Raw genomic sequence first — 12,385 nt, 5'->3', positions numbered from 1 at the left:
ATCTTGATCTATGTTGGTGATGAAGGCTTGATGATCTCTTGGATAGTAAGCAAGGGAGCAAGTTGCTTGAGTGGGATGGGCTACTGCTTGACTGTTGAAATACTTCCAATTTGATGGACGCTTTCTCACCCTTGTGCTTCTCCTAAGCGGCTGGACCTCTCCAACAATCTCAGCTTCAACTTCATTTTGTTGATCTGATTCCTCTTGTTGTTGGCTTTCATCCTGATCATGAACTTCTTGCTCTTAATCAGTAGTCTGCGAATCCTCTTGACCCATGTGTGGTTCCTCTTGACCAGTAGACGAATCCTCTTGATTCCCCCCTTCAGGATTAGGATGAGAAGCCTCTTCAGCCGCATCCATACCATTGGCTTGATCTAAACTATTTTCTGAACCAGTAGTTCTTTCATTTGGTGTCATGATGATACCTAGGCTCTCCATGATAATTTGTAGGTTGTTTGCCCTATCTGAGGCCCCTTGAGATAGATCCTTGAGATTGTCCCAACTTTTCTCCTCATAATAGCCCCTAGATTCCACAAACTTGACCTCTCTGGATACTAAGACTCTTCTTGTCTCTGGAGAGTAGCATTTGTAACCTTTTTGAGTGGTAGAATACCCAATGAACACTGCCTTTGTGCTTCTGGCCTCAAGTTTGTTCCTATGATCACCTGTTTGCAATACATAGCACAAGCACCCAAATACCCGTAAATGGTCAATAGATGGTTTTTTTTTGTTCAATACCTCATAAGGTGTGGCATCATCAAGGACTCTTGTTGGAGTTCGGTTGATGAGATAGCATGCTGTCATGACTGCATCACTCCAGAACCTCTTAGGCATGTTGGTGTAGAACATCATGGACCTGGCCACTTCCATCAGATGTCGGTTTTTCCTCTCAGCTACACCATTTTGTTGTGGAGTGTAAGGACAGCTGGTTTGATGGATTATTCCATGCTTTTTGGCCAAGTGGGATTTGAAAGATGTGCTTGTATATTCCCCTCCATTATCTGACCTGAATACTTTGATCTTAACATTGAACTGATTAGTTATGTAACAAGTCTAGACCACAATAAGTAGTTGGTTCCTTTGAGGGTAACCGGAATAGACACGGATTTAAAGACATCAGTGTAGGAGTTTTCCATTTTTGGTAAGTTTTAGGTCTGGAAATAAAGAACAACTCAAGAACAGGATGAACTTTACCAAAAATAGAAAGGGAAAATCAGAGATTTGCGGAAGTAAAGAGAATAGAGTAGAGAAAAATGAATCTCATGAGCTTACTTGCTCTGATACCATGAAAGAATGTGAGGATAAAGAGATTTAGATGAAGAACATTGAAGAACAAAGAGAGAGAGAAAGTAGATTTGGGAGAAACTATATTCCCTTGATATTGATTGTAGATCTGAATACAAGTATTTGCCTCAGTACACAATATAATAAAATATTCATTGTTTTAAAATATCTTCAACAGTCTTCTTCTCTCTTCTTCTTCTCTTCAATAAAATACCCGAGCTTATAAAACCTTATAAAGCCTTATAAAACCGTATAAGTCTCTAGCTTAATTCTCAAGTCTGACAGCTTACTTCTCAAGTCTGGCAGCTTACTTCTGCTTTATGTCAACACTTAACTTCGAACTCCGTCTTCAAATTATAAAAAAAATATAAGCAAAACAGAAAACAGACAGCAAGTAAGAGCAAACACACACATATAAACAAAGTTTTTTTTTCTTTTGCTAAAACACATATAATCAAAGTTTATGACTAGTTTTATACTGATTTTAAAAATATAAATTAATACCTCAGTGATTTGTGCTCCTCTTTCGCTTCCATGTTCTAGCTGCACGACATCTCCGTTTCTCACGTACTGGATTATGATGTAAGCGATGCTCTGAGTGTCTTGTCCTATAATAACTTTCTTCACACAGTCGTAAACACCATCGTCGAAGGGGTGATATTGCTCTGACAGTGTTGCTACTGGTGAGCGTGTAGACATAATAAACAAAAGCGGAAAATTAAAATAGAGAGAAAGTGATTTGTGACTTTAGATTTTCTGAGCTCTGATGAAAGTGAATGAATGAGTCCGTTTGTTATGTGTATATATACTGAAACTATATATATGGCACGGACCGATCTTTTTTTCTCTCTCTCTAACTACTAGTCTTTTTTTTTAACACTCTAACTACTAGTCTACTAGTTTACTTTTACTATATACTTTATATTTCATATTGTTATACGGTTTTTAAGCTTAGAGATCATTACAAATTTCCATGCATTCACACCTTAACCATACTTTATGGCTCTTAGTTATAGTGCGCTTCAGTAGGCGTGGGCAAAAAACCCTAACCGAACTGATCCAAACCAAACCAACCGAAATTAAACCGATCCAAACCAAACCGTGCTCTTTACATAACCCAATTGGTTCATGTTTTACTCAACCCGAATGGTTTGGTTTGGTTGTACAATATATTTATATATATATATATATATGTTAACATATTGTAAATTTTAGTTAAAGTTTTGTTTTCCATTTTTTCTTAACTTCCATATATTTTTTAAAAAATTTCAAATATGATTCAAATAATCCTAATAGCTAAAGATTGTACTGAAAACAAAACCTAAAAACTAGAAGCATCTAAATCGTAGCCATCTCGTTTCGTTCATCTTCTCTAATTTTCATTCTATGTAACAAAGTTATTATAAGATCAATAAAAACAAAAAGGTAGATGCAAATAGTCTTTTAGTTAATAGGTTTTGGAATGCTTACAAGTCTTTGTTACGCTAATTAGATTACAAATAGTCTGTTCTTTTCTTATTACGTATTTCTTCCTTTGACATGGTTAAGAGTTTTGTCATCGAGCTTTAAATTTTTTTGTTTCATAGATTTTTAAAGAAAACCAAACTAAATCTAAACCAAGCCGAACTAAACTGAACCAAACAAAACCCAAACCGAACTCAAACCAAAGCTACTTTGGTTTTAATTGGGTTGAGTTTTATAAAACTCAAATTAACCAAACCAAACCGAACCCGAAACTAAACCGATATAAGTTTTGAGATCAATTACAGTTTATTGTTTCTCTACTTAGTATTTATGGACAATATACTTTGCAAACCAGAAATTACTAGACTTTTTTTTCATTTTTGAATGTAAGACTTATCACATATTGAACTTTTTGGTAAATATATAACTATATATGTATTAAATGTGATTTTAGTGAAATAACTATTACTATAACTAGTATATTGTACAATATAAATGCTTAATTAATATCGTTTATTTACTTAGTATTAATGAACACTTTGATTTGCCGACGAGCAACATTAAAAGAAATTCCAACAAAAATAGCATAATTTTTTTTCATTTTTAATGTAAGACTTATCACATATGGACTTTTGGTAAATAATTAACTATATATGTATTAAATATGATTTTAGTGGAATAATTTAATTACTACTATAACTTGTTTGCTTAATTAATATCTACTTAGTATTTATGGAAAATTTTCTTTGCAGATAGCAACATTAAGAGAAATTCCCAAAAAAAAATATAGCATAACTTTAATTTTTTTTTTTCATTTTTTTAATGTACGAGTTCACATATGAACTTTTTGGTAAATAATTAACTATATATGTATTAAATACGATTTTAGTGGAATAATTAAATTATTACTATGACTAGTATATTTTACAATATAAGTGCTTAATTAATATCGATTTTACAATATAAGTGCTTAATTAATATCGATGACACAAACAGTTGTTGAAGAAATTTTGATAACCAGGGTAAATATAAAAGCGGAGTAAATATAGCATACTTCTTTATTCAAACAAAAAACCTTAAAACATAGTCAAAAATGATACTGGACGCACCAGAGTAAAAACAACGATCACGACGAGAACATAAATGGTTGAAGGAAAGAGTCTAAGCATATGTAGCTTTTCTCATAATTATTCTACCAAGGCAAATATTAAAAGCTTAAGCGTCATCGATTGGCTTAACATAAACACCAATTTGTTTGAGAGAAAGTTCTGTAGACTTGCCATGGAACCCAACAATCTTATGATCTTTCTCCTCCAGCTTGAACGGTACTACGTCCACATAACCGTCACTTGGATCGTTTTCCAACACTGAATATGTTGTAATATTTGTGATGAAATCAAGCCTCTTCATTTTATAGAATATAGACTCAAATTCGTCTACGGTTTCAGAAGTGAGCAACTTTTCACCGAAGAATCCTTCAACGGATGTTATGTATTCACTATTATCAAAGAGCTTGAACTACACACAAAACGAAATTTATGCATCATATATAAACGTTGATAAAAAAATTTTACATAACGCTATCAATTTTGAAAATAAATGTATGCATCATATACCTCTTTTCTATCACCAATTTCATCGAAGTCCCCGCGAGCGTCTCCAACCACAGTCTCCGTTCCGTTGGCATATTCAAACGTGACCGCTATCACAGACTCGTGGCCGTATGTTACCGTTATCATACGAACATTGTCGTGGATCCCATCATCCCACTCTTCACCAGAGTTAGTACCTTGTGCTTGTAGTTTCTTGACTGGAGGAACGACCACCACAGCGAAATTTGCACCTAGAGCATTGATACGATCAACGCAGGACCTTCCTCGGAAGCCGACAAGCTTATGAAACCCTATTGGCTTGAGGAAGAACTCGTTGTTAGCAACCGCTTTTCCAAACTCCTCAGAGCTTCTATCCATTGATGTGTTGAAGATTAAAGACGAGACAAAACCATCATCATCGGTAGTTCCTTCCACGGATATAATATATTCACCATCTTCATACTCCAGCTCAAACTGCACAAAAAAACATTTTTAAATAGAGAGATTAGATAAATATTATTTTTAAAAATATTTTAAAAATGAATATGTGTATACATACCTCTTTACGTTCATTTGAATCCATGCCGTGACAATGAGTTATACGTTGGTCTCCCTTGGCATACACGAACTCAACGGAGCTCACCCGGCCACCATCTTCTCCAATACACACTTTCCTCAGACCGTCATAAGCCCCATCATCCCAAGAATGTCCATCGGACCCACCTTGAGGTTCTAACTGCTTTAAAGCAGAAGAAACCACGTCAAAGTTAGCTTCTATCTCGTCAAGAAATCGACCAGAGCTTCCAAGAAGCCCAACAAGCTTCGTTCCATTGTTGCCCTCCAACTTGAACTCTATGCTGTCAGCTCCAGGCTTACCAAACTTCTGAGATGTTCTCCCGTGTGATGTCTTGAATTGAAGCTCTGTCACCGTACGACTAAGCGTTTGATTCCACATATGGATATCACTATCGTATCGCTTAGCTTCTCCCCATGTTCCCTCAATGCATGTGATGTATTCGTCTGGGTCCTTAACTTTGAACTCGGTCTTAAAATTTAAAAATATTGAGTCAAACAGAAAACAAACAGCAATTAAGAGCAAACAAAAATAAACAAAGTTTATGACTAATATATACTGATATTAAAAAAATCAAAATATTACCTCAGTGATTTGTGTTCCTCTTTCGCTTCCATGTTCTAGCTGCACGACATCTCCATCTCGCACGTACTGGATCGTGATGTAAGCGACGCCCTGAGAGTCTTCTCCTATAATCACTTTCTTTACACAGTCGTAAACACCATCGTCGAAGGGACATTGCTCTGACATTGTTTCTGTTGATGAGAGTGTAGACATAATAAATAAAAACGAAAAATTAAACTAGAGAGAAAGTGACTTGTGCCTTTAGATTTTCTGAGCTCTGATGAAAGTGAATGGATGAGTCCGTTTGGTATGTGTATATATACTGAAACTATATGGCACGAACCGATCTTCTTTTCTCTAACTACTACATATTACTTTTACAGTTTTACTATATACTTTATATTTCATATTTGTTATAGAGATCATTACATATTTCCATGCATTCACACCTTAGTATTTATGGTCAGTTTGCTTTGCAGACGAGCAACATTAAGAGAAAGTCCCACAAAAATACGATAGCTTTTTTTTTAAAAAAAATCATTTTTGAATGTAGGACTTATCACTTATGGACATTTTAGTAAAAAAATTAACTATATATGTATTAAATATGGTTTTAGTGAAATAATTTAAATATTACTATAACTAATAAATTGTACAATATAGGTGCTTAATTAATATCGTTTCTCTACTTAGTATTTATGGACAATTTGCTTTGCAGACGAGCAACATTAAGAGAAATTTGAAAAAAGAAGTTATCCTAAGAGAGAGGTTGGAGAGTGGATTCTCTCTTTTCTTCTCTTCCCACCATACGTTTTTTTCTCGCCACAACCGTATCTGTCATTAGCTTCGGTGGCTGACGGAGAATCTATACCCGTCGGTCGCCACCCCAATCGTTATTGTGTCCAGTCTCTCCCCTCTTACGACTTGGTTTCTCTACTTCCTCCTTGCTTCATCTACTCTGGTTTTCGTCGGATAGCGGCCGGATCCAACGAACCAAACCGGCGTCTAAGGGCGTCTTCAGCTTCCCTGGAGTGATGGCGAGGTCGTGGAGAGTCAGATCTGAGCAGAAGGCGTCGTCTTGGAAGTAGATCTAGGGTTTGACTTGAGCGGATATGGGTCAGATCTCTCACGGAGAGTCGCTGGAATGGATAAGTGTCGCTGCCTTCACCTTTCCGGTCAGTTCACTGCCTCCTCTGTCTTCTTCTGTCTCCTTCTCCGATTGCTAAAGGTAAGAACTTCCCTGTCTTGTGACTCGTTCTGAGATGAAAAAGGCGATGGTGAGACTCTTCGCTGGGGACTTCTTTCTGGTACACTTTCTTGACAACTACCATGGCGTCTTGTTAGGATCCAGATCGATCGGGGGATGTCGGGATAGCTCGGAGTTTCGTGCCGTTACTTTGCGATGTCTCAGCTCCCTTTGATGGGTCTCTTCTCCTCTCTCGCCTGCTGATGGGAGTTCATGTTCCTTCGCTCTTCAAGTTTCAGAAGGAAGAAGGCCTATGTCTCCTGCCTCTCTTGATGTTCTGAAGCTGGTACCTTTTGTGCTCTGCTAGCGTGATGGGACCGGAGTCGAGCTGCTAAAACCTCCGCTTGTATCTGCTTGTTACCCACCTGTGCTTCAACTTCTGGCTTCTCATCGTCGGGTTGGATTACCGGGATCACGGTTTGTCATCTACTTGAGATTGCAGCGTCTGGAGTGGACTCTGCCGCTAGTGATGGCCGGACCAGGGCGAGGTCAACCCTGCTTCGCCTATTCTACGGTTCGAGTCGCCTTCAGGACGGTCTGCGGTCCCTTGGACTGTTCTCCGGCTGTGTTCTCTTCGGGCCTGTGCAGTTTTGATGTAGGTTCCGGCATCTTTTCTCTCGATGTGTCTACTGCAAACTTCAAAGTTGTCCATGGATCTGTTAGTATTAGCTAAGCTTTAATCACTTCCATTGTGTTGTGATTGAACCTTTCTTGTCCTAGTGAGTCTTTTTTACTTTTTTTGGTGGTTCCCTAAGACACTTTTGCTTTGATTAGCAACTTAGATGCACTAAAATGTATCTCCATGTGTCATTATTTGCTTAATGAAATTCACATACTTAACAAAAAAAAAAAAAACATTAAGAGAAATTTCCGCAAAACAGCAAAACATTAAGAGATAAAGGAGTGAGAAATAGGGAATCGTCCATTAAAATAAAATAAAAAATGTATAGAAAATTGAAAAACAAAGTTAACGGTGCAGAGAATATAATATATATGATACATCAAATCAAATCTTCTATATGATACTTCTCCAATTGATATTTATGTAAACCGACCCGGTTCTTTCTGGAGAGAGTAAAAATTAAAACCAACTGTTGTGATACTGCTTAACCGGAGAATCATACTCAACACAAACGTTGAAACATTTTCTGCAAACGAAGTTGTTAACTAAAATACACTCATTCACTCTTCATACAGTTTATCTCCAGAAGCAGTGTCTCTATATTAGGCCTATTGTTTGGAATCTCCTGAGTACAGCTTATCCCCATCCTCGCCATTGCAACCGCCTCTGTTTTATCAAACCCTTCGCCGAGATATTCATCCATGAATCCAAAGTGTTCTCCATTCTCAGCTGCAGTCCTCAGTGAGCTTGTAAGCATGAGCTTGCCAGAGAGTATTTGGAGAATGATGACTCCAAAGGCGAAAACGTCGGTTTTCTCCGTGAATCTTCCGGTTGTAACGTACTCTGGAGCTAAGTATCCCATTGCTGCACTTGTTTTGAGTGCTGAGAAGACCAAATCGTCTGCTAGAAGGTTGTGAAGACCTGAGTCAGCGATCAACGGGTTGAACAGCTCATCTAGTAGGATCTTCTCGACCGATATGTTTCGATGAACAATAGCATGCTTATTCTCTTGATCACTTCCATGTAAGTAAGCAATACCTTTTGCAATCCCTTTGAGGATAGAGACTCTTGCGGGCCAAGCAAGAACTCGACCGGTTTCTCTTTCTTGCAAGTCAAGAAAACTCGAGAGCTTTCCTTTCGAAGCGAAATCATAGATGAGGAAACACTCTCCTCTGCCTCTAGAACAGCAGAAGCCACGCAGCTTCACTAAGTTTTCATGTGACATGGAGGACAAAAGCTTCAGACCGTTCATGAACTCGACTTCCTCGTTCTTGCAACTGCTTATGTTGATGCTTCTGATAGCTACAAGAGAACCATCTCTAAGGACTCCTTTGTAAACCGAGGTGAAGCTGTTTCTGCTCAATAGGTTAGCTTCTGAGAAGCATTGTGTTGCTGATTCAACCTCTTCTAGGTTAAACCTGAAACTGCTGTTGACAACAAAGAGATGATGAGGCTCTTGTAAGAACTCAGCTCCGTTTCTGCTATCTCCAAGGGGGTCCCATTCTTTGGTGTAGGCAAGACTTACAAGAGGCGATGACCTAAAATCTTTTTGTTGATCTGTGCTGAGTCTTCCCTCGGAAAGCTCTGCTGTGTTACTAATCTTCTGCTTCCTTCTTCTGTAGCGTAAGAAGGTTAATAAACCAGCACCAAACAGAGTTATAGTGACGGTGATCACGCTTGAGATCAAAGCAACTTGTGGGAGTTTTGATGAGGGTTTATGACAATGTGTTTGGTTGCAATGACTTTTGAGATAGACAGAGTCTGAAATGTTATGTAGAGTTGACTTATCAGTGTCTTTTTCACCTTGAGGCTGCTTGACTTCGATGGTTGAATCATCAAAAGCAGAACAGGCTCTCAAAGAAGGGATATCGATTCCACATAGCCCTGTGTTGTTCTCAAACTGGAATCTCTCATTCAACTTCTTGAGACCTTTCACAAGATTCAAAAACATTAATTAAAACAATTCAAGTCAAGAAGACAAAGAGAAGCTTTAGAAAGACATCACTCACCAGGAGGAACAAAGCCAGAGAGAGTATTGTTGCGCAAGTCAAGTGTATCAAGCTGAGGAATGCTGGCTAGGGTTTTTGGGATTGTTCCTGAAAGATCGTTGAAGCTCAGATCAATCCTACTCAACGTACTCAAGTTGCCTAAACTCCAAGGAACCTCTCCGGTTAGTTTGTTGTGTTGCAGAGACAGAACACTTAGCTTCTTCAAGGATCCAATGCTCTTTGGTATCTTCCCTGTTAAGCTGTTGCAGCATAGATCCATAACTGCATCAAAACACAACAATAACCACTGAAATCAAATAAGTGAAACATTGGCCTATGGCATCCCAAATTTTAGGAAAAAAAATGTCATAAACATAAGCTACCAAATTTATATTAAAAAAAAATATTATTATTAAAACCCTTACTAAATCAATTATATCCCCTGGTCCACCCTTGTGTATAGTGTGGTGTAAGTTAACTCAGCTCTATTTCTAGCCCTAGCTTTGGCCAAGTCTCAGTCAGTTAAGACAAACTAACTTCCGGTTTATCTAAACCGGTTTAAAAGTTGTGAGGTGCTAACTAACCTTGCAAGCCAGCCATGGAGCCAATTCCTGCCGGAATCTCTCCGGAGAAGTTATTAACATTGAGATAAAGATCTGACAACTCAGTGAGATTTGTGATCTCTTGAGGTATCTCTCCGAAGAGACTATTGTAATGTAAGTAAAGACCCGACAAGCATTTGAGCTCTGCAACGGCCGGAGATAGCTTCCCGGTTAAGCGTTTCCCTTGTAACGATATGTTGGCGACTTTTAGATGCTGGTTGCAGGCGATTCCTTCGAAAGATCCGTCGCATGGGTCGCCGTTGAACGTCCATGACTGGAGAAGCTTGTTCTCGGGGTCAAGCGACGATTTGAGCTCCATTAGAGCTCTCAGCTCGGCGTTTCCTTGAACAGCTGGTGAAGTTGAGAGAAGGATTGAGAGAAGAACAAGTAACGTGGCATGTAAGGCATCCATTACTGCTCTTTGCTCACTGTACTCTCTCTCTCTCTCTCTATGGTTTTCTTCTCTCTCTCTCTCTATGTAGAAATCTTTTCTTTATTGACTTGGAAAAAGAAGTAAAGGAATGAACGTTCAACGAAAGTTACGTAATTTATGGAGCAGAGTACTCTGTTTTCTTGCGGGTTTGAAGCTAGACGAAGAGAATAAGGAAGCTTTTAAAGATGGACCTAATTTTATCAGGATCAAGGGAATAAAACTTTTTGTTTGTATCACGGAATTGGAAACTTTTGCCTCTCAACTCTCGTGAATCAAAGTTGTGCAAGAATATTTCTTGTTTTGGAGAGAATGGGAAGAGGAAGAGGAAGAACAGAGTTTAGCTGGTGAAAAGTGGGAAGGCAACAAAGCATTGAATACTCTGTCTCTGTGTCTCCAAGAGAGAAAGAGACGTGTACTGCTTTTGAAAAGGAAGGCTAAATCTTGATGACTTTTTTGGTTTTATTTGATGACAGTAGATGTTCACATTTGTATCTTATAATAAGTGGGAAATGTGATGTGTATTTTCATGAAGTGTAATTAGCTTTTTTTTTTAGATAATTCACTTTTGGATTTGATAACTCAGTGTGCTTAGATAGGTTTTTGGCAATATTTTAGTAATCTCCTATACTATAATTTCCTTTTTGAATATCACTAGAATCACAGTATAATATTAGTTTCATCCCACGGTTACTTGAATTGGAGATTTTTGGCACATTGACCAGGATCATAATACTAGTTTTATACCAACAGTCACTTGGAGATCTTTGGCACAATAACCAGGATCATTTTCAGCTAAGTTTGTTACTATAATTTTGATTTGAATCAAAATACAACTTGGATGACCATTTTTTTTAATACCGATTAATAGTCTTCTGGCTCTCTGCCTAAGTGTTATTGCCAACAAAGTTTACCAAGTTATATATTTTTCTTAAAAATAAGATAGGATGATTGAATCATTAGAAGAAACACATTTAACTAGAAAACAACATATTTTATTATTTTCAAATTAGAAAAATATCATTAAAATTTATACTAAATATTTATAGCTCCGCTCCTTAAATTTGAGAACCGGCCTTCCACCTTTGTATATAAATGGTAAAGTTGTAAAGCGGCTTTAGTGTGAGAAAATGATATAACGAGCGTAGAGTGTAGTTGAAGTTCAGGTTCGGCGATTGGCATTTTTTGGCTTATAGTCATAACTTTGGAATCATTTTGAAACTTGGATCATCCTTTTGCTCCTTGTCAAGACTCCTTTGCATTCTCCACGTGCACGTACGTGTTTACTCGTGCATACACTCCTACACATTCACATACAGTCTCTAAAACCGAGTAGATTTTTTGGATTAGAATAGTTGATTAAAGAATCTTTTTGTTTAGATCTGCATGTCTTATAATGTTCTAAATACTAGTATATACAGCTTACAGAAGTCAATGATGATATCGAGATTTAGTGGACAATCATTCCACTAGCTTTTACTTTGTAAGCTAATCAATTGTAAACTATAAAGTAATTTGATAAACATTTGAGCTTAATTACTTGATTATTAGTTATTTAGTTATAAGAAAAACTATTTGCTAGTTCATGCTTGTTGTATTATTATAAACCCTAACTTGTGGTTGGAACATGGAAGTTTGACTATTAGAAGAATCCAATGTGGACTCCAACACTCATCTCATTAGATAAGTATACATGCTCTTTAACTAATACAAACCATGACCACTAGTATTCTCCACCGTGTGACAGATTAGCAATAAACGAGACTGGTGGAAATAATAAGAAACACAAATTGGTGGAATAATGTATTAGAAGTCAAATTTCTATCAGTTTTAAAACAATACTAGGTGATAACCCGCGCCTTGCGCGGAATGAGATGATTAAATTTGTATTTTGCGAGATAAAAAGACATTAAATCTGATTAATTTGGATATTAGTTTGTTTTGCATTGATTGTTTCGGGTGTTAATGAGGAGGATAAAGATTGGCGACGTTAATATAGTTGAAGTTTTTGATTTTATG

The 12,385-nt window shown here is 37.3% G+C and overlaps 2 protein-coding genes and 1 pseudogene across 2 annotated transcripts; all 3 read right to left on the bottom strand.

The window, feature by feature from the left end:
• Window positions 1-1,983, bottom strand: part of LOC106301401 — a 5,454-nt pseudogene extending 3,471 nt beyond the window's left edge.
• A 1,860-nt stretch (window positions 1,984-3,843) lies between these two features.
• LOC106299743 (jacalin-related lectin 45-like) lies at window positions 3,844-5,750 on the bottom strand. The gene is made up of 4 exons (XM_013735774.1): window positions 5,500-5,750; window positions 4,900-5,385; window positions 4,365-4,814; window positions 3,844-4,266 (listed from the first exon to the last, which is right to left on the bottom strand). Exons 1-4 carry the CDS (start codon window positions 5,689-5,691, stop codon window positions 3,964-3,966), a joined length of 1,431 nt encoding a protein of 476 aa, XP_013591228.1. The 5' UTR covers window positions 5,692-5,750; the 3' UTR covers window positions 3,844-3,963.
• Window positions 5,751-7,800: 2,050 nt separating this feature from the next.
• On the bottom strand, window positions 7,801-10,364 carry LOC106295856 (somatic embryogenesis receptor kinase 4; the record flags this gene model as incomplete). Its single annotated transcript, XM_013731884.1, is given in 3 exon segments — window positions 7,801-9,275; window positions 9,356-9,616; window positions 9,919-10,364. Coding segments are annotated over 3 exon segments (2,064 nt in total). The 3' UTR covers window positions 7,801-7,902.
• Window positions 10,365-12,385: the final 2,021 nt, after the last annotated feature.

The sequence above is a fragment of the Brassica oleracea genome, chromosome C1 (assembly GCF_000695525.1).
Source record: "Brassica oleracea var. oleracea cultivar TO1000 chromosome C1, BOL, whole genome shotgun sequence".
Lineage (NCBI taxonomy): Eukaryota > Viridiplantae > Streptophyta > Magnoliopsida > Brassicales > Brassicaceae > Brassica > Brassica oleracea.
The sequence above is the reverse complement of the archived record's forward strand: the minus strand, read 5'-3'. Positions and strand labels throughout refer to the sequence as shown.